Source organism: Dermacentor variabilis, chromosome 4 (genome assembly GCF_050947875.1).
Source record: "Dermacentor variabilis isolate Ectoservices chromosome 4, ASM5094787v1, whole genome shotgun sequence".
Taxonomy (NCBI): Eukaryota; Metazoa; Arthropoda; class Arachnida; order Ixodida; family Ixodidae; genus Dermacentor; species Dermacentor variabilis.
The window spans coordinates 8,327,440-8,349,556 of NC_134571.1; the positions used below are offsets into that span (position 1 = coordinate 8,327,440).

At 45.8% G+C, this 22,117-nt stretch overlaps 1 protein-coding gene across 2 annotated transcripts in view; it reads left to right on the top strand.

Moving 5' to 3' along the window:
* The window catches only part of LOC142578633 (uncharacterized), a 174,054-nt gene that overhangs the window by 144,676 nt on the left and 7,261 nt on the right, over window positions 1-22,117 (top strand). For both annotated transcript variants that reach the window (XM_075688061.1, XM_075688060.1), the window contains 3 exons: window positions 326-545; window positions 12,773-13,040; window positions 13,662-13,988. In XM_075688061.1, coding sequence (XP_075544176.1) covers window positions 326-545; window positions 12,773-13,040; window positions 13,662-13,988 — 815 coding nt within the window. The remainder of the gene's footprint in view (window positions 1-325; window positions 546-12,772; window positions 13,041-13,661; window positions 13,989-22,117) is intronic.

Consider the following 22,117-nt stretch of genomic DNA (forward strand, 5'->3'; position numbering starts at 1 on the left):
CCATGGCATAAATTTATATATACGTCACCTCTCCACAGCCAATCGGAGATCCAACATGGCAGATAATGGCAGCCGTGCAACCATAGAGAATAGAGTCTCTGTTTTAATCTCCCTTAGGCTTCAGAGTATAATATATATTTACACACAGTTCTGTGTACTTGCAGAGATTGTGACAGCCATCTTGAGCCTTGCGTTACGGCTACAGCAGGCTAGTAAAGTACTTGGCTCAAGTATGCTAACCTAATTTCACTGAGCCCCTTCTAGGGATGCCTTGTTTACTGTACAACAGCAACTTGATAAATTGTTGCAAATACCTCTTTTGTAGCCGAGGCCGACTTGGACCACGCTGACCACAGTGGCCGAACCCCACTATTTGCTGCTGCGTCCATGGGCCATGCAGACGTGGTGGGCCTACTCCTCTTCTGGGGTGCCTATGTGGACAGCATTGATGCTGAGGGACGAACAGTGCTCTCCATTGCAGCTGCCCAAGGCAGCGTGGAAGTGGTGCAACAACTTCTTAACCGAGGACTCGATGAACTGCACAGGTTTGAAAATATTGTTACCCGCCATTCAGAATAAACAAAGGAAAGTGGGATCACATCTGATGACAATGACAGGAAATAATATTAAAAAAAAGAAGAAAGAACAGCACATCACCAGATGCATGTAGTAGAATGTAGTGCTTAAAGAGCTAAGGTCAATATTACATCCCCGTGCATTGTTTTGAAAGAATCCAAGTATGGTGAGATTGGCCAAATTATAAATTGCTTTATATAAGTAGAGAAAGCAAATTCATAGGCTGCACGATGTGAGACATGCTAAATAAGTGACCTACTATTTTGGTGTAGTCAATAGCCTGGTTAATCCACTAGTTGTAAAATATTTTACATTGCATTAATTAGTGTGCATACTTATATTTTTCTTGGGTCCCCAAATTACACCCTTGCCTTATAACCAAATAAGCATGGTAAATGCCTGCTGTACCATAACTGCTGCAACGTGTCACCCCTTTGTCTCCACTATGTTTTCCTTACTATGCATAATATATTGCTGTTCTGTTACTGTCTTTCTTCCTCATCATAGGCTCATTATAGATCTTTTGCATAATGCTGACAACGCTATGTGCACACTGGGTTCCTGGCACCATCGTGAAGGGTAGACATGCAGGCGAGTGCAGGACACGCTTAGAAATATTGTGGGCCATGCACGCTCTGCTACAGTTCTCATTCAGTTTGCTGCAGTGTTCTGACATACACATAGCATGTTCGCTGTGCGACATGGGCCTGCGAGCGTAAACTTGGATCTCCACATTGAGATTGGTAGAGTAGCTTGGCATGCTCCCGCATTTGTCGACTACTACTAAGCAAAAACGGCGATGAGAAAAGGCCTTGACTGCAGGAGCTACAACTTTTGTCAGCGACAATGCCATCATCAGCGACAACGCCATTCCTGATTCCATCAGAGGAAATTGCATGAAAAAGAGGGAAGTAAGTAAAGAAGTGCGTCATGCGCTGCTGCATATTATGTAGCATGTACTGGTGCAGCAGGCCAGCGCCGCCATCTAGCATGACCAAAGTGGCCTAGCAAGCGCTAAAGTATTTGACCAAATGATTGGGCCAACTTGTCGCTGCCTATCATCCTTGGCTCAAGAAAGAGACTGCTATCGCCTACACGGCTTTAGGTGCGAGTGATGTGCAGCTCAACATGGCACTGTAGCACACGAGTGTGATAAGTGGATAACTAGCCACGTGTGTGCTGTGCACATTCCTTTTAATAATAACTGCTGCGTGACAGGAAGACAAAGGAGAAAAACAAGAGCAAACACACAGAATGCACATTCCTTTTAGCCTCACTTAACTGCTACAGTTAGTGTGAAATATGAATGAGCAGTCTGCATAGCCATGAAGCGGCTGAGTTCACAGGTGAAGTTCGTGCGTTGAATGCTGCATTTAATATTTCGCATTTCTATGTATGTATAACCTACAGCCCCAAATGTACAGTCATGGACAGCCTAAGCTGAAACAAAATAACAGCAGGCGACAGATACTGGTGGCGCGGCCCAAGTGCAAGAACAGAAAGCTGCGACGAGATAAAATGTGTTCGAGAGTGCCCTTCGCTGCTGTGCGAATCAGCTAGTTTCGTCTACTGCACAATCGATCGTTCTGCTAGCACACGTGCGTCTCGTCCGATTTCACTTATCTGGAAATTACTTTTTCTGGAACCCGCTTACGTTTGAAAGTGATGCACTGGATCGGTGGTGCTTTGAGTGACAAAATGAACTCGTGGCTCATACCAATATTTTTGTGAACAGATTTGTTTTATACTTTGTTAGCCCTGATTTCCTTAGTTATTGTGGCAAGATGAGCATGCATGCAGTCAGCATCAAATAATAAAAGCACACGAGAAGAAAAATACATTTATTTTCTGATGCAGCAGTTTTTCACATTTAACATTTCTGTTTTAGTACCTACAAGAGCAGCCTTTGGCTGTAATAATGCTAGCTATCCTGTGTGGCAAGGATGCATATACAGACGCAGCCACGTTGCTTTGACACAGCCACTCCTTTTGTCAGCGACTGCTGCCCACAACTCATCAGCACTGCTGTTGTGCAAGCGTTTCCTAGCCAAGAGAGAGCTTTTTCATCAGTGCCCAGATGTTTTCAATTATTTTTAAATCGGGGCTGTTTGGAGACCAGTCAAGAGTGATAATTCCTCCGACTTCCTTAAAGAGCTTTCACCTGTTTAGAGGTGTGCAAGGGACTGGACTTCCATCATGCTGAAATACAGAACACTCGTCTGGAAACAGCACATTAAGAATAAAGGGCACCATTACAGTGTCTATGATGTCACAGTAAAACTCGGCAGTGAAATGCCCCTCTATCTTTTTTATAGGACCTAAGCCGTCGTGCGACAACATGCCCCACACGTTCACCTCGCAGCGCTCGCTTGTTTGCGCACCATGCACATAATCTTGGTGATACCTGTAAAGAATAAAGAAATAAGCCGCTTAAATTATTGTTGCTAATCTTTAAAACCTGCTTTTATAAATTATTTGGTGATAATGAGCAGCTTCTTATTATTGAGTGAAATTCATCCAGGAACATTAGGAAGATAAAAAATTACCAATAATTCATAGGCCACCAAACTCGGCGTTCTGATCCCAGCGTGTGCAGAAGGTGCTCTCACTGTTGAACACCACCCACTATGTTCCAGTCGGCTGCCGACCAGGTGCGATGTTGCTGAGCGAATAAGAGGCGTAACTGGCGGTGTCAAGCGGAGAGAAGGGGCTTTTGGGCCGAGATGTGGCTGTAGAGGCCTGCTTCTCCCAGGCGACGCCTAATCGACCACTCACTCACCTTTAAACCGAGGTTGTTACGAATCTCCCTTGAAATTTGAAAGGGGTCCGCTATACATGCCACGACAATTAGCAGGTCCTCTTCAGGCGTCGTTACTCGAGAAAACGTGAGGCGTGGGGCATTGTGGAGATGGCCCTCTTGGGTGAAAGCTTGGCTGATCCGGTTTACCGTAGCCAACAACCAGAGTGCACCTTTTTCACAATTTCACATTGCGATACTCTGGCTTTAGACATTTCAATAATAGCAATCCGTTCTTCTATCGGTACGCGTGACATTGTTGTTGCTTCTCGAAAAAAAAAAAAAAGAAATATTAGCAACTGCCGTCTATAGCTTAGGTAACAAATGTGCTTCAGGTGTCATGATGTCCCATTTATATTCACTTTTGCCGATTAAGTCATAAAAAGATTAGCTTGACAGGACAAAAGTTTTCGAGATGAGATAGACCGCAGAAAATGCATGTGTGAGAGCTGCTCAGTAGCGTAGCAGACGAAACCAGCTGATTCGCATGGCAGCTGCGAAGGGCACTCTCGAACTTATGTTTTATTTTGTCGCAGGTTTCCGTTCTCGCAGCTGGGCTGCGCAACCTGTATCTGTCATCTGCTATTATTTTGTTTCAGCTTAGGCTGTCCCTGACTGTACATTTAACACACTGCTTGCATAGCGACATGCAGCTGTAAGTAAGCAAGTCGAATTTCAGTGGAAGAATGGTGGAGAAAGGGCACATAACATAAAAGCATGCGCTGGTGCAAGTGACGTACCATCTACTAAGACCTATCCCTTTACAATGGCAACTGTATAGCAGCGTCGCTTGACTGCAGTGCCATATTGTCGGCTTTATGCAAGTCTCTTTATTGTGCTCCGCAAACCCACATTAGCACCATGGCTACCATGGTGCATGTGCATACCATGACAGTGAAAACGGTGCACGAGTGTAGTGCAGGGCTCCTATATAGATTCCCCATAACCTTCAAGATTGATGGTGCACACAATCTGACAAGCTACCCGCCGTGGTTGCTCAATGGCTATGGTGTTGGGCTGCTGAGCATGAGGTCGCAGGATCGAATCCCGGCCATGGCGGCCCATTTCGATGGAGGTGAAATGTGAAAACACCCATGTACTTAGATTTAGATGCACGTTAAAGAACCCCAGGGGGTCGTAATTTCCAGAGTCCTCTACTACGGCGTGCCTCATAATCAGAAAGTGGTTTTGGCACGTATAACCCCATAATTTTTAATCTGACAATCTGAAAGGCCACGGCTTACGTAAGCAGCAGGCAATGCACGCCATCTTTAGCCAGAGCCATGAGTCAAAGCTTTACTGCTGTCAGAATGCCGGTTCTCCATTTCTCTGGGTCGTGTTTGAGGAAAAAGATCAGGAAAGGCCCCGACTGGCAGGCCTATGCCACTCTTCCTGCTTAATTGCCAGGGCAACGACATGCAAGTACAGGTTGCTGTTCGGGCACCTCCAGATTCTGAACTTTTGCCCGTTCATCCTTCATTTTAAACATAGCTCACCGCCCACAAGCTTCGAGTATTCCAGTCTAAAAGGCATGTTGTTGGGTCAATACCACGTGATAATTGGATTAAAGTAATTATTTGAATAAGCCCCCTGTGGTTGCTTAGTGGCTATGATGTTGGGCTGCAAAGCACGAGGTCACAGGATCAAATCCTGGCCACGGCAGCCACATTTTGATGGGGGTGAAATGTGAAAACACCCGTGGACTTAGATTTGGGTGCATATTTAGGAACCCCAGGTGGTTCAAATTATTGTACCACCTGGAATTATTGTGCCTCATAATCAGATCATGGTTTTAGCTCGTAAATACCCATAATTATTTTTTTAATGATTTGAGTAAAGCAATTTCATTGTAACGAGGGTTTACTGCATGTTTCTTCCAGTGCAGTTAAACCTCGATATAATGAAGGAGGTAAAATCGGCAATTTGCTTCGTTATCGAAATTTCGTTGTATTGAAATTCAACTTTTTATGCATGTAAGTATAGTCGCCGATCGATCTCTCAAGGAAAGGGGCCACAGAATTTTCCGAATCGGGCATTCGAAAAAACAGAATTTGAATAAGAAAACAATTTATTTTGATAAATTTGGGAGTCTGCAATGAATCAGTTTCATGCCACTTCGACAATATCTTCGCGTAGGTGGTACGAATTAAGCAAAGCCAGCCATGCTTTCGCGTGCACTCCGCCCCCACGGCTGATAGCATTGCCAGCACTCGGACGATGCCATCATGAAAAGCGCTCTCGCTCCAACGGGTCACCGAAACTCGAGATTACGCAACCTTCAATACTATATGCGTGTGAAGACAGCTTACATGATGCCATGCCATCTCGGCACGCCCACTCTTTGCACACGCGGCAAATGACCTCTAAGGCAGAGTGCGCGGCTGCGTGTGTACCAGTCGAGTCCACTTATAACAATATTCAAGTGCCACGAAAATTCCATTATTATAACCGATAATTGTTATAACTGGGTTGCATGAAAAAATCAAAATAGGGGGATGGCAGAGCTGATACGAGAAAACTATAGGCAGGGAGGCCAGTGCCCCTCCCCACCACGTTCCTCCGCCCAGCTGCTGATCGTGTTCACTCGTTTCACTGCTTCCTGGGCGCTCCGATCGCGTGTAACAAGCCGCGGCTGTCGGCATTAAAGAATGGCACTGCTACAACTGCAAAGAGGTGTCATGGGTGGCAAGCGATATGCGAGCACCGCCGAGGCATCACTTTGGTGGCCCCTAAATGTGCCTTTTAAGAATTGCGAGAAGGCTGCCGCAGCAGCTTGTCAGCTTGAGAAATCCAGAAGAAATGCTGAGGAGAGATTGCTACAAGCGTCTCGCCACGCACTTCTCACTGTCTCGCACGAGAAAAGCCTATGTCCCTCAGCCACGCATGCTTTGCGCAAAGCTTGCCGACATCCTTCTCCGAGGCATCAAAGCGCTTCACGTAGTGCAGCGGAAGGTTCCTCACGAAAACGAAGCCCCATAGAGACTGAATCATGCTGGGCCTCCTGTGACGACAACGTTGAGGCAGCCTGCCCTATTTCATCATCGCTGCCGTTGTCGCCGCCGCTATCTGATGCAAGCATGTTCGCGACGATTGTCTCATTGGTTAGAAGCACTTAGTTTCCAAATCTATAGCCATACGCTTTCTTTTCACCGGCAATGGCATGCATTGCCGATGATCAGCAGGCGGATCAGCCATCTTCCAGTTCGGCAGCGAGTCAAGCAAAGTTGAGAAACTGCGTGGCCAGGAACGACTTCGACAAAAAAAATGAACGAGAGTGATTAAGCTGTTCGCAGAACTGCACTGAATGAGGGGCCAGCGAGCAACATGTGAGCAACATGCGAGCAACATGCGAGCAATCTGCTTTCAACATGCGAACAATCTGCAATTTGTGTGTCGGAGGGTGGGGCGGCTTAGAGCTATGGGCATCTTGCGCTGGGAGTTTGAGGTATAGTAGTGGCGCCTGGTGGCGGCGCGCGAAACGTTATCTGGGTAGTACCGGCTTGGGTAGTGTTGAGCCCTGGCTGTGGCGAAGCACGTTTCTAGCCCAAGTTTTGCGTCGATTCGCACTTTTTTCTGCCCTGTTGCGAGTGCGAAAAGGCTCGTCACTTCTCACAGACCACGCAGACGATGCTGTGAGCTAGCTGCAGCCTATAGTTTAATGAAAACGGACTCTCCGTGAGACGTAATGCTGGAAGCAGAAGGAATCGACGACGCCGATCCGGAGAGATCTAGCTCAGCCTCGAAAAAGCGTCACCGTCGTTGCTTCTGCGTCGTGGGCTGCCATGAACAAGAAGGCCTGAATCCCAACATCAGATTCTGCTGCTTTCTTTCAAGGCCTCACGAAGCGGAGCGTCGGGTGCGCTGGATAGCTGCAGTTCGTCGCGCTGGGTACGCGAAACTTCGTGCAATGCCGACTGCTTCGCCTGTCTTGAAGCTTGCTTGATTATCTGCATTCTAAAATTCAGTCTTTTGCACCTACAGTCCCAACGGCAGACCGACATAGCAGCAGGCATGGCTGGTGATTCACGATTCGAGACCCGCGGCCACAGCGACAATTGACAATTCGACCGAGCGAAGTGGTGTGTGAAAATGAGCACAAATGGTCGGGCTGATTCGGTGACAATTCACTACCCCACTACGAGCAGCACAGGTTAGAGAGTTAAATGTGCTCGATCATCCTTGACCTCAAGCCAGCATGTTGAGACAGTGCAGCAAAGTAGTATTGATTGCAACACATCGATGTTCGAGCGCTGTCATTAAAAGCTACATCAAGCGACCAGCGCACAAGCTCGCGCTGCAGCGTGATTCGCACGTACGTTACTGCGAACTCATAGCATTGCATCAGTTATTTATCAATTGCTAAAGGAACAGATGGCCACTACTACAATGCAGGCATAACTTCTTGTCACTCAGGTTCCGGATCATAGCATTTGTGAGCTGATCTGGTCCTGGAGCAGTATTTTTCTTCGCAGCTTGCGCTGCCGCGAAGAGTTCTGCCTTAGTTATCGGGGCGTCTAGCACCGCGTTTTCTTGCCCTTGGTATGGCAAGGTGCATGGGGGTGTGATTACTGCTCCTACGTACTTCTCTTTAAGCTTAGTGAGGAGGGCCTGATCTGTTCCTGAAAATTCTCTGGCAAGTTTTTGAAGGGTGCAGTTATTGGCCGTTTTGGTTTTTCCTGGTTCAATTATGCTGCGAAGTATCGCCCATGTCTTGGAGGTGTGTAACGATTCGCGAAGTGAGTCGCAAAAACTCGCCCAACTCGCTGCCTCTAACTTCTGTGCGTAAGCGTTTGCCCGCTCGGATATTTCAGCAATTCTGTGGCGCAGTTTGCGATTAAGTTGCTGTTTTTTCCATCATTTAGTTAGCCCCCTTCTGGCTTCCCACATATGTAGCAGATGGTTGTCAACTACCGGCGTTTCCGCTGTGAGCGCCAGCTGCTTAAATGTTGCTTTCTGAGCGTCTCGTATGTGCGTTGCCCACTCTTCAGCATTCTCAGGTGATATCTCCGGCATGGGGATTTTGCGATAATTTACCCAGTTCGTGATTACCACCTGGCCACAGCGTCACTGAAAATGGTCACTGCCTAAATTCTCTCCTATATTGGTCCAGAATACCTCGTCGACATTATTTGTGAATGTGAGACTTGGAAAGGTGTCTGCACTGACGCTGTTACCTAATCTCGTCGGGTTTTGAGGGAGAATGATGAGTTGGGAGATCATATGCTTCGGGCGCTCGCTCGAGCTCCCGGCCTTTGGGGGTGTCTGTTCGGTAACCCCAGCTGGTGTGAGGGGCATTGAAGTCCCCAAGAAGCAGTAGTCTATCCTGGGTGCTGGAGTGACACATGACGTACTGAATGAGGGCCTCAAAATTGGCCCTCCTTTTTTTAGGTGGGCTATACACGTTCGTGGTTATGGTTTTTGCCTTGCTACGCTTCTGTGGTAGTATTGTTACGATTTGGTGGTTGATGCTGCGAGTTGCCAGATAATCTATACTGGTTGCTATGTCCTTGAGCACCATCGTCGCGACCTTAGGGTAGTCTGGGTGGGATATCGTGTAGTAGCCAGTCAATCTGACCAGCTTGTTACCGATCTCTTGCAAACAAATAACATCAGGTTTGACTGGCACCGTGTTAATGTATTGCTGTAGAGCTGCCACCCGTTTGTGGAAAGTGCGGCAGTTCCATTGCCGAATTTCGAGATATTCGTGATGTGCTCGCGTTCTACTTGCCATGAATAGTGCTTTCGCTGTCCGAGGTCGGTATGGGTCGTGGACGGCGGTTAGATTGAGCACTGGGGCTAATGCTGGCTCGCTTACGAACCGCGCTCTTTACACTGGCCACGGATTCATTGACGTAAGTTTTTAGGCTTTGAAATTCTGCGTACATCTGCTGCTGAAAATTTTGCATAGTTTGTAATTGATGCACAACTTGTTGGAGTGTGACCTCCATGGAATTCGGCGTCGTTATAACCTCGAGAGGCGTGCCTGCTGCTTTAGTATGTGCTGTTTTGTTCGGTTTGGTACACTGACTACCTTTGAGGGAGACCAACTCTCACTTAATTTCTGCCAAGCTCTTGCGGAGAAGCTTGTTTTCATTAATGATCTTCTGATATTCGGGATTTTCTGTTACAGGAGCAGTAGGAGAAACGACTCTTGCCCAGCTTCCCATGTTATCTTGTGGCGCTTGCCTGGTCACAATGCCGAGAGCCCCCAATTTAGGCGACTTTGGTGATTGGGAATGAGGTGGGTTTTTGGCATTGGAGTTCTTTCAGGTCCACGATCTTGACCTGGATCGATGGCGAGTCCCTGATACCTCCGACGAGGGATCCGATGCGGATTCTCCATCATCAAAACTGAACTAACGTAGGCGTTGAGGTGGCTTTGTTGAGCTGTTCTTCCGGGTAGTCCGTTGAACGCCAGTCCTCGGCGTTCTTTTGCTTTGGGGTTTGAGACGTTTCTTACAACTTGGGTCTCCTGTCATGTGACCCTCCCCACAGGCTGCACACTTGGGAGTGCACTCGTGTCCGGCTACAGGGTCCCGTTGTCCACATGTACGACATACTGGAGTGTCTGGCTGGGGACAGACGTCCGATCGGTGACCCATTTGGTGACACACTTTGCACACCTGAGTGGTAATGTTGTAGGGATAGCAAGCAAGTTCTCCGCCATTGTAGTATATGTACCATGGCGTAATAACTCCAAAAGAGGTGATAACGGTCGTTTTAGTGTTACGGAACATGCGCGTTTGGAGAATTTCAACCCCTTGCGTGCGTATGCATAGATTCGCTTTCAGTGTTTCAGGCATCGTGTGCAGGTCCAAGCCGTGAATGACACCCTTGGTTGTCCCATCACTTGTCGCTACGTAGGCGTTGACCGGTGAGGCCGGCCGTTGATGTTTAGCATGGTAATACATCTAACGCAGTCCGCCACTGTCTGGTGCGGCGTAGCCACGATAAAGATGTTGGAGCCCGGCTTGATTCTGAGCAGAAATTGCTCACCAGATATTTGCCCATTGCATGCAGCAATCACGGCATCCGCCAGTAGTGGACTAGTCAGGTTCTTGATCGGTAGCCCTTGATGCGGTCGCACCACCATCTTGAAATCGTCCTTTGGCGGGGGGGGAGGGAGTAACCGCCTGTATGCTGGTTTGTGTTTAGATTTTCCGGTTGCTTGACCAGCAGAAACTTGTTGATTCTTCAAGGTCCCCGAATATCCCAGTGCTCTGGTCTTCTTCTCTTTTGCATTCTTTTTTTTTTCTGCCGAAGTGTGAGGACCGTCTGCCAATCCCCATCTGTTTGACTTTGGCTCTCTGTCCCGGCATTCTGGTCGCTGGGTCCTTTTGGTGTCGTGAGGTTGTGAGCAGCGGAGTCTTGAACATCCATGTTGTCAAGGTCTTGGCGGCGCGTGTCTGTCATTTGCGAGGGTCCGGGATGCACAGTTGCGTTGGGGGTTTGATTTGTAAGAGCCATCTAGCGCTCATGGAAAATGGCGAGAAAGCCGCTTCCCATATGACTCCCAGCAAAAGCGTCCCGGGCCTGCCCAGAGAACTTCGTGCTCGACTGCAATCACGAACTTTTGTGAAAAAAAACACAAACTGAGAAAAACAGTTCCAAAAGTTCTGAAGTGTGTCATCTTATTCATATTGAATCTATCGTAACTAAAATTCTCCTGCAGCATACGTTGGACCTTCTTCTTCAATTCGGCTTTGTCCTGTGGCAATAGCTGGAAGTTTGTTTTTGTTTTTCCAAGCCACTTTTGAGCTGTCAAGCCCTGGCTGTTGCCCGTGATAACACCCCCTGGTGCTGGTGTTTCCAAACACTGCCTGGAAAAAATTGCGGAGCGATCACATAACCGGCGCATAGGAAAGCCAAACAAGGTCTCCAGAAGCGAACCTCTGGTTTGAGCGAAATGAGCACCAAGAGAAATGGTGCGAATAGGGCCCTGGGCGAAATGACATGTGAAAGTTGCGGCAGCTGTTAAAAAAATATATATCTATCATTGCTGCCTTGTTTTTGCATTGTGCATGATTCTTATCACTGCGAACATTAGTCAGCTTGCGGAATTCTTCCTTGCCCCCTGCATCTGCGTACGAGTGAACTGCAGTGAAGCTGCAGGAAATCGAGACATTCTCGCTTGTGCGGAGTCACCGGCTTGTGAAAAAACTCTATTTTTAGCATGTATACTGCGCTGATGAGGATAACCGTTTTTCGGCACATTCTGAGATAGTAAAGCAACCGGAAACTGCTATAATCTGTATGCAGGATTTTTGGCCGAAAATTGCAATTATTTGACCCATTTAATGATTTTTGCATATTATCGTTCATTTAGAGAACACGTAGATTTTTCGTGGAAACGCTGATGCCAGTAATAACACCAGTGGCAGCTAAACGAGGCGGTTGTTTAAGCTGTTCTATCAAAGCTAGGGGCTTGTGCTTGCTCCCCATTTAGAATAAGAGGCAAACAACGGACCTCTAAAGCTAAATAATGAGTCAGGGTAACAGTATGTAAAAATACGCTCATGTGCGCAGTTACATTTAGCACACGAGCCTGACTGGCAGCCTTCGAGAACGGCCACATACCAATGTTAATAGTGTGCCATGTCATCGCTTCTCACTTTTTGTGTTTGCACGAAATGAAGAATAGTTGTTTTCAAATCCATATGGTCAAAACTAAACTACAAAAGCAGTTTTCTTAATCCTAATGGCCTAATTAGCTTCAGGTCAGTTGCTCAAGCTTGCCAGTAGTAAACGCATGAACTCCGCGAGTGATAGGCCTAACCTCAGCTGAACTCGATCAACATTGCCTCAAACTATGTGTGCGGCTGGCAAGGGCTGAAGTTCATGCAGCCAACAATGCAACACCATTTGCCACCCATCACTTGCCCATCCACACGGAACATAACTTCTCGCGACAGAAACTTCTCATGCCAAACACTAGCTCAAAATCACCGGCTCTTCAACACTGTAGTCTGCCATTAATTCCCAGCGTGCTCTGCGTATGCCGACTTTTACATCATAACACAATGTGACCAGTAATTGAGGAGCAGTTGGTTTCAGGGAATTAACAAAATTCATTTGTAAAAAACCTGCGCAACTCTCAAACCTGCGTTTTTGAGGACTTAATGGAAGTGTGCAGAGGAACGTACCCAGCGACTTTCATTGACATCCACTTACATCGAAAAATCGCCGGAGTTGCCCTTTAAAAATAAATTTCGAGTCAGTAAGTGCTGCCTCATGGTTATAGGCAGTGCAAAACAGTGAAGGTATAGATGGTTATTGCTCACCTCATTTGAGCTTTACCTGTACTTAGTTCTTTCTTTCTGCCTATAATTGCATTCAAATGTGGCCAAAAACTGTTAAAAGCAAGTTATTGCCATTGCTAAGGTGATGCGCAATGTGCAGGGACAATGCTGGTTGGACACCGCTGCACTATGCTGCGCTGGAGGGTCATGCAGAGGTTTGCACATTGCTCATGGAGGCTGGTGCACAGGCTTCAGAAACAGACAACGAGGGGCGTACACCGCTTATCTTGGCGGCACAAGAAGGGCACACACAAGCTGTGCGTGCTATGCTGGACTTAGGAGGCCACCCTCCATCACTGGTGGACCACAGGGCTCACGATGGCCGCACCGCCTTTCGGGTGGCCGCCCTCGAGGGCCACAAGGAAACTGTAAGTGCACTTTCCACGGAGTGGGTTAGCAACAACACACCACAATAGCGAGAGTTGGCTATGTCTCTCTTACTTGTTATGGTGCTGATAGCAGCTTTTTGATAGATGGCACTTGGCAATGTGAACCTGGCGTGGTAGCTCAATGGCTATGGCATTACACTGCTGAGAGGGTGCGGGCCGACTCCCACCCACGGCAGCTGCATTTCCATGGGAGCAAAATGCTAAGACACTTACATACTTAGATTTAAAATAAAGAACCCCAGGTGGCCAAAATTAATCTAGTCTCTCCCACTATGGCGTACTTCATAGTCAGATTGTGGTTTTTTTTTGCATAAAACCCCAGAATTTCTTTTTTTTAGCAGTGTGCAATTATATTGGTGCTTGGGCGAAACAGATGGTAGATTACAGAACTAAGTTTGACAGTGCAGCCATTATGTAAGAGGAAGGAAAATCAGTATACTGGTGACCAGTGTGATGGTTTCATTCATCATGCAAGAATGTTTCCCTAATTTTCTTTATTGAAGTGTACAATTGTGTCAAGCCTTTTGCCAGGGCCAGGATGGCCATGTCTGCCATTTTAGCAGCAGTGGTTGACACTTATCTGTGACCGGTCCTCTACAGGTGCACACCCTGCTGAGTTACAATGCAGACGTCAACTACCAAGATGCAGATGGCCGCTCGACACTGTATGTGCTAGCCCTGGAGGGGCGGGTTGACATGGCAGACTACATTCTGGCTCGGGGTGCTGACCCTGAGATTGGTGACCTTGAAGGCCGCACGCCACTGCACGTAGCTGCCTGGCAGGGCCATATTGACTTGGTTGAACTGCTGCTCAGCCGTGGAGCAGAGATTGATGCTGAGGATGCCGACCATCGCACACCCCTGCAGTCGGCCGCCTGGCAGGGACAGGCACACGTGGTCAGGCTCTTGCTGGAGCGAGGGGCTCAGGTGGGTGACAAACTTAATTGTCATCACTGCCAGCAGTGGTGGCCCAGTGGCTATGCCATTCTGCAGGAGAGCACAGGTTTTGACTTTGGTAGCCACATTTCGATGGGGAGTGCAATGCAGAAAAAGCTCATGTACCTTGCTGTGAGTGTACGATAAAGGTGGTCAAAATTAATTCTGAAGCCCACCACTTCGTCCTCCCTCCTAGCCCACTGTGCAGCTCTGGGACGTTAAACTGAACAATTCAGTTTCATGCAATTCATTGTTTCCCTGAAACTTGCTTTATCAAGCAATGTAATTCCTCTCATCCTCTTTAGTACACTTGAATGTAACTACAGAATGAAAACCTGAAGTGTTCTATAGTGCACTGGTAAAGAACATACAACAAAAGTGACTTTTAACACCTTTGGAGTAGTGCAGACATCTTGGCACTAACAGAAACCGTGCAAATGTTCCTTGGGCCTGGTGAAGTCAGCCGTTTAGGCTCACAAGTTGCGCCACTTCATGGCGCATTTATTCAATGTGTTCCAGTGCTGGGCCACTGGCAGGGTTCACAGCTCAGTCAGTGCATGTACAAGCACCTGCAGTAGACTGTAGTTGCTCAAGGGATGACATTATGTATACAAGCATCACCGTTTTTATTTGTTAATGCTAATCATATTTCTTTCTCAAAGTAGCTTTTGTGAAGCATGACAATGGGAGCAGTGTATCATTATTTTTTTGCTTTTTTGCTTTTGCCAAGGCCAGTTAATGAAAATCTTCAAAGACGACAGAATTTTATAGCAGCTTTGCCCAATGGAGTGGTGGAAATGCTGCCTTGATCTGCACCAACTGAAATTTGTTGCTTTACACTGCTCCGGAAGTAGCCTTTTTACCTAAATTTCACTGTTGCTGTGCCACAACATCGTGTCGGTGGTGCAAAAGTTGGGAAGCTACCGTGCAATACAGTACGGTGCGTGGTGCAGTTGCATTCATTCATGGCTTTGCAGTCAGTGTGACAGGTGTTGTGGCAGTCGAGGAAATCCAATGCAATCCTGTTTTAGTATTTTTACATGCCAGCCATGAGGCTATAGCAAGGCTACATTAGATTAGGTGGCCATGCTGGAGGCCCACACAGTAGTTATACATCGAGGGCTCATGCATGATGGTGCTCTGTAGACTAAATATTGAGCAGTGTCCACTATTAGTTCCTATTGCTTGCTTGTAACTTTATTCATCGCACCGTATGAATTGTTTTCAAGAGAATTTGAGGTTGTCGAGTTTAGCATTGCACTTTATGAACATTCTCACAGTGATTGGGTATTGGATCACGGTTCATGCTCTTTGTCAACTATGTTTATAGTAATACATGTGTCCTTGGCAAAGCAATACATAGGAAAGGAGAAATCACTGCACCAAATTTGATTAGTTTTCGTGCATTTAAAGGAAAAGGTTAAAATCTAGTGACTGTTGGAAGTAAATCTTTGATTTAGGCTGTTGATTTTATAATAAAAATTGATCAACATGGCAAAATATCAGAAACCATAAATATCAAGTTTACAACTTTAACTCCGTAATGAAAAATGACATCACAATTCTGTAAACTGTATCTAATAGTACATCTAAAGTGGGCAAAATTGATCGCTCTCAAGTACGTCATTGATATGTTAGTAGAACTTTTGCAAAACCGTCATTATCATTGTAATAAAATCCCCAACTGTGTCCACGTAAGATATAAATTACTATATCAAATTTGTCCACTTTATTTGCTCTAACTAATGCAGTTTACAGAACTGTGATATCTATTTTTAGAGCAGAGTTATGGATTTGTAAGCTTTCTGCTTCCACTTTTTCTTAACGATTTTTGGAAATTTACGTACCATATCCGGGACCTAAATCAAAATTCTGCTTCCTACAGTCACTAGACTGTAACATTCTCTCTTAAATACAACAAATTCCATTCAAATTGGTCCTGCGGCTGCGTCGTAAAAGCAATTCTGTATTTTGCATGTACGTATTTGAATAGGTAGCATGGGAGTTGGCCCCAGGCTAAAGCTTCTTCTTAAGTCTTGTCCTGGGAGTGCATATCACTGACAGAAAAATTTGGAGGACGCTTAAGCTTCGCCTTTAAGAGTGGAACGCAATAGCATTCAAGGATCCCTGACTGCTTCGCACGCTTCGCAGCGGCTGCAGTTTGTGTAACCGTAATGTTTAATGTTTACCGCGAAACGCTGGTGTGGAACTCTCTGCACGAAGGCGGGCTTTCTGGGAGAAATGCGGCTTCTTGCGTGGACTGCGATGTGACGGTGCCAGCTGGAGGCAGTGCAAGGAACCGTGCTGCTCTGTGGCCCCCAAGACACCTGCGTGCTGGCGCACGCAAATGGCAGTTGCTGCAGCTGATTTATGAATGGTAGAAATGCTGGAAAAGGGGTTTCCTTGAATTTTTGCATAACAGAATTATGTTTTCTCGTATAGTCAAATTACAATCCGATAGCTGTCATGTCTGTAGGGTGTTTAGTCATATTTATGATTTTTTCATGTATTTTAGCTTGAGAACTTCATTAGCTCAGTAAATTCCTTGCGTCACATTGGAGGGCGTGGGTATGGGTGGTTCGAAAATCTTTTCACTGAATCGACGTCCGACGCCAACACCGGATTTTCTGTGACACAGGCTCCTTAAAGGGACACTAAAGGTTACTATGAAGTCAAGTTAAAGTGATAAAGCAATGCTCTAGAATGTCTAAGGCGCCAATATAATCGCGAACAGAGCTTTAGTAACCGAGAAATTTAGGTAAATGCATGACACGATTTGAGACCCCCGAGTGACATTCCGGTGCTAGCCTGATGACGAAGGCACTCCTCATCATAAGTTATGTCACTAGTACTCAACTACTCGTATTAAAAAGATAATTTCATTAGGTTATAAGACGGAAGAAAATGCTACTTGTCTACTTCTGTTTGATTCTAAGAAAAAATAACATTTTGACGTTACCCTTCAGTAGTATGGGTGGCCGAAAGGTTTCATTTTCGCTCGACTCTGCGCTCTCGACCATGCGCCGCGCACGTTTTGGAGTTTCAGTTGTTTCCTTATCGTATCATGCTGCGCTGGTTCTGCTGTCTCGCGAAACTTGCATTTGGAACAAGCAACAAAAATGCCACGTCCATATGATGTCGTGTGATGCGCGAACGGTCCGCGGAACTTGGCCAAGGGCAGTTGCAGCGGTGAATCCAACGTTACTTATCACTTTGTGCCAACGAGTGAACCTCTCCATTCGAAGTGGTTAAGTGCTATACCTCTGCCACAGCGCCTTGGCAAAGAGCCGAAAAATCGCATAGTGTGTTCACTGCACTTTCGTCCAGAGAATTACGAGTTCAACGCCGACTTACTGAAATCATGTGGAGTGCCTTTCAAAGCAATGCTTTCCAGTAGCGCTGTTCCGTTGGTCTTGCCTGCATTCTCCGAAGCGCTAGAACAACTGCAGGTCAAAGACTGGGCAGTGAGTGCGGCATTTGGTTTTCACGAAGGAAAAGCTACAAATATGCGAATATGTACAGCCATGACATACAATTGCCGTCGTAGTAGTATGCAATGACACCGGCAGCGTGAGCCCTCAGCAGCAGGTCATGTTTATCAGTGCTTAAATCGCTGAAGTCGAGCCCAGCATCGCGAGCCAATGGGCCATTGTCAGGGTCGTCCATTGCAACGAGCGTCAAAGTTGGCATCATAAAATAAAGAACCAGCTTATCGCTGCGCACTTTCCCTTCCGCTAGCCACCATAGTTCCGCTTTCGCGCTGCTGTTGGCTCCGTCTTGGCTCTGTTTGTGGCCGCACGTTTGCGTTTTGCGCAGAAAAGCCGTAGCACCGTCTGCGGGTGCCGTTTTACTAACCGACGGCGCAACGTCACTATGAGATCATGACATCACCACTCCTCGATCGGAGGGCGGGCGATCTGAACTGCGCTAGAGGTACGCAGACGCTTCAGAATGCATTTTCTCTTAAAATAATTTTCTTCGCATGAAACAAGCGTTTCGAAGTTTCCGGGGTGGTATTTCAACAGTCCACGTTGACTTAATATTAACCTTTAGTGTCCTTTTAATGCTACCGGATTAAAAGTTGACAGTCCTTTTAGAATACGCTAAAGAGGATGAAGGTGAAAGCCTGCCCGCTCACGAGACATTCATTACATTACTTGACATTTTCATTCTAATGTGTTGTTACTTCCTATTACTTGTTTTCTCCCACCAAAGGTTGTGGGTTTGAGTGCCTTAATTAACTTTACCTTAATTACCTGTGTCTTAATCAACTTCACTCTAGCACTAAAGGTCGTGGGTTTAAGTGCCTTAATGCATTCTTTTTTTATTAACTGTGCCTTAATCAACTTCACCTTAACACCAAAGGTCATGGGTTCGACTCCTACCAGAGGTCAAGGTTTCAATTTCCACCAGAGATCGTGGGTTCGACTCAAGACCTTCACAATGTCAATTGGAATCCAACTTGGAGATATCGCCGGCTCGCCCTAATCTCCAAGTGGGTTCAACTCCCGCCAAAGGACGAGGGTCTGACTCCCTTCAAAAGTTGTGGGTTCGAGTGCCTTAATTAACTCTATCGTAATTAACTGTGGCTTAATTCAGTTCGCTTTAATTAAGACCAAAGTTAGTGTGTTTGACTTGACTTTTACGATGCCAATTGGAATCCAACTTAGAGATATGGCCGGTTCACCCATATCTCCAAGTGGGTTCGACTCCCACCCAAGGTCATGGGTACAAATGCCTTAATTATTAATTCTACAGGTCGTGGGTTCGACTGGCTCAAGTGCCTTAATTAACTTCGTCTTCATCATCATCAGCATCATGAGCCTATTTTATGTCCACTGTAGGACGAAGGCGACTCCATTTACCCCTGTCCTGCGCCAACTGATTCCAACTAGCGGCCGCGAATTTCCTAATTTCATCGCCCCACTTAGTCTTCTGCCATCCTCGACTGCGCTTCCCTTCTCTTGGTACCCATTCTGTAAACCTAATGGTCCAACGGTTATCTAACCTGTGCGTTACATGACCTGCCCAGTTCCATTTTTTTCTCTTAAGAGGAAGCTTTAGCTCGGGCCCAACTTTGACGCGGCCTATTCAAATACATGTAAAATGCAAAAACGTTTTTCAGAGATAACCCCTGGACAGATTTTAATAAAATTTTCTGCATCTGAGAGAAAAACGTAAATTCTAGTGATTGTTGGAAGCAGAATTTCTATTAAGGGCCCAAATTTAAAAGAATTTTCAAAAGTTTGAAAGTTTGAGAAAAAATAGAAGCACAATGCTTACAAATAAATAGCTCGGCATCAAAAACAGATATTGCGGTTCTGTAAACAGCATCCATTAGACCATCGAAAGCGGACAAATTAGATATGTCATTTTTTATCTTACGTGAATTTGTTACGTCATGTACAAGGGTTCTGCAAAAGCTGTATTTCCATATTACTAAATTTTTTGATATTCATGTGTGACATCAATTTTGTCCGCTTTAGATGTACTATCAGATGTAATTCACATAATTGTGATATCATTTTTAGTTGCTGAGTTACCAAGTTGTAAACTTGATAATTTCGTTTTCTGACAATTTTTGGTTTTTGCCAATGTTTAATAAAAAATTGATGTTCTAAATAAAAAATTCGAAGCCAACAGTCACTACATTTTAAGTTTTTCTTTTAAATCCAACAAACCTCACCGAATTTGGTGCTGTGGCTGCTGAGAAAAATGAATTCTCCTTTTACATGTATTTAGATGGAGCACCCGAGCTAAAGCTTCCTCCTAATGTCAATTAGAATATTGGCTATGCCAGTTTGCTCTCTGATCCAAACCGCTCTCTTTCTGTCTCTTAACGTTATGCCTAACATTCTTTGATCCATCGCTCTTTGCGCGATCTTTGTTCTCATGCTTCTTTGTCAGTCTCCAAGTCTGCTCCATATGTCAGCACCGGTAAAATGCACTGATTGTACACCTTCCTTTTCAATGATAATGGTAAGCTTCCAGTCAGGAGCTCACAATGTCTGCCGTATGCGATCCAACCTATTTTTATTCTTCTCTTGAATTTCTTTCTCATGGTCAGGTTTCCCTGTGATTGGTTGACCTAGGTAAACGTACTCCTTCACAGGCTCTAGAGGCTGACTGGCAATCCTGAACTCTTGTTCCTTTGCCTGGCTATTCATCATTATCTTTGTCTTCTGCATATTAATCTTAAATCTCACTCTTACACTCTCCCTGTTAGGATCCTCAATCATTTGTTGTAACTGGTCTGCATTGTTGCTGAATAAAACGATGTCATCGGCAAACCGAAGGTTGCTGAGATATTCGTCGTCAATCCTTACCCCTAAGCCTTCCCAGTTTAATAGCTTGAATTAATAGATTGAACTTCACCTTAATTAGCACCAAAGATTGGGGGTTCTACTCTCGACCTTCACAATGTCAATTGGAATCCTACTTGGAGATATAGCTAGTTCGCCCATATCTCGAAGTGGGTTCAACTCCCACCAAAGGTCATGGGTTCGAGTGTCTTAATCAACTTTATATTAATTAACTGCACCTTAATTAGATTTACCTTAATTAACACTTCAAGTCGTGTTGATGCTTCTTTGCCTCGGCTTCATGCTTTCTTATAAAGAAAAGAGATGGTTTACTTAGCCCTAATCAACACCAAATTTTGTGGATTCGACTCCCACCACAGGTCAAGGGTTCGAATCCCACCAGAAGTCATGGGTCTTAAATAAATTCGCCTTAATTAACACCACACGTAGTGGGTTCGACTCCCACCAATGGTCGAGGGTTCGACTCCCTATGAATTTTGGTGCCATACACCGAACATGGGATTATTCGTCCCATGAGCCGTCTAAGGCTTTTACCTTAATTAAGAACATTATGTGATCGTACCAGTGATTGTGATCCTTGAATCCGAATCGGAATGCCCAGAATATCAAGCTTGCGAAGTGGTCCTTTAAAGGGCCCCAGGCCCCATAGCAAATTTTGGTTATACGCTAGAAGTTGTTATGTGTCCTCTAGGAAGTGTTCTGCAGCAAAAAATTTAAAATCGGCTCATTAACAGCCGAGATAGAAATATTTCAGTGCCGCGAACCCATGATTTCAGCAGGTGGGCTCCACTGCCAAGCAAGACGCTCTCTCCACTCGCCCCGTCTAGCCTTTGCAAGCGAAATTCCTTTTCTGTGTTCTCCCATGTTAGCCCTTGAGGATCACGTGACTGATACGTCACAGGCCCCGCTTTCATTTTTTTTCCTCCTCGCCTTTTTAAATTTTTTTTCCTGTGCTACGCATTTCCGCTGACCACGCCGCACTCGAGCTGTTGTCTTGTTCGTGCAGCGCATGATTTTGCGTGCTGTGCACAAGGAAACATGACTAGTGGTATAATTCAGTGCTACATGAATACTGAAGCAGAACAAGTGGATCGCAGAGCGGGATCATGCGCTGGAACATGGTAGAAAATGGCATAGTTTCAGTACCTGCACACTTGACTGCACAACCGTGGGAACAAGCAGACGAAGCGAAAGTACATCTCTCTTGCTTCAGTGCGAAGTAAAATAAAAACACGCAGACATTCTGTTTGTGTGTTTTATTATTTCTCAAAGCTTCAATTTATCAATTCAAGCAACACGTTGCACAGATAACAGATGTTGTCTTGAATAATTCTTGAAGTCATGTGTCACCACGAGCAACGTCACACTGTGGACCCAGTTACATAGGTGCAGGAGCCCGACTGTGTCACTGTCCCTCTCCAGGCGGATTCGCCGCGAGTGAGGAAGGAAATGGCGTTCGGATTGCAATTTCAGGCCTTTCCGCAGCACGATGCAATTCTTTGCAAGCACGATTGTTGGCACGCATTGTACGTTCAGCGCTTGTCAGCTCAAGATGGCCAGACCTGGCAAGGGGCCCTTTAAAGGGTCCCTAAAACACTTTTCTAACTAATCACCGAATGGCCTCACTATTGAAGTTATGTTGTCCTACAAACCTCGTGCCACAAAAGTTTTTGGAATTCTTCAACTATAAGCGGATTTATCGCACCGATCTTCTCATTAGCATGGTAGAAGCTACAGAGCGGGCAAACCAAGAAGGTGAAGCCCCGACCAAAAGTTGAGTGTTGCGGCGGCGAACGG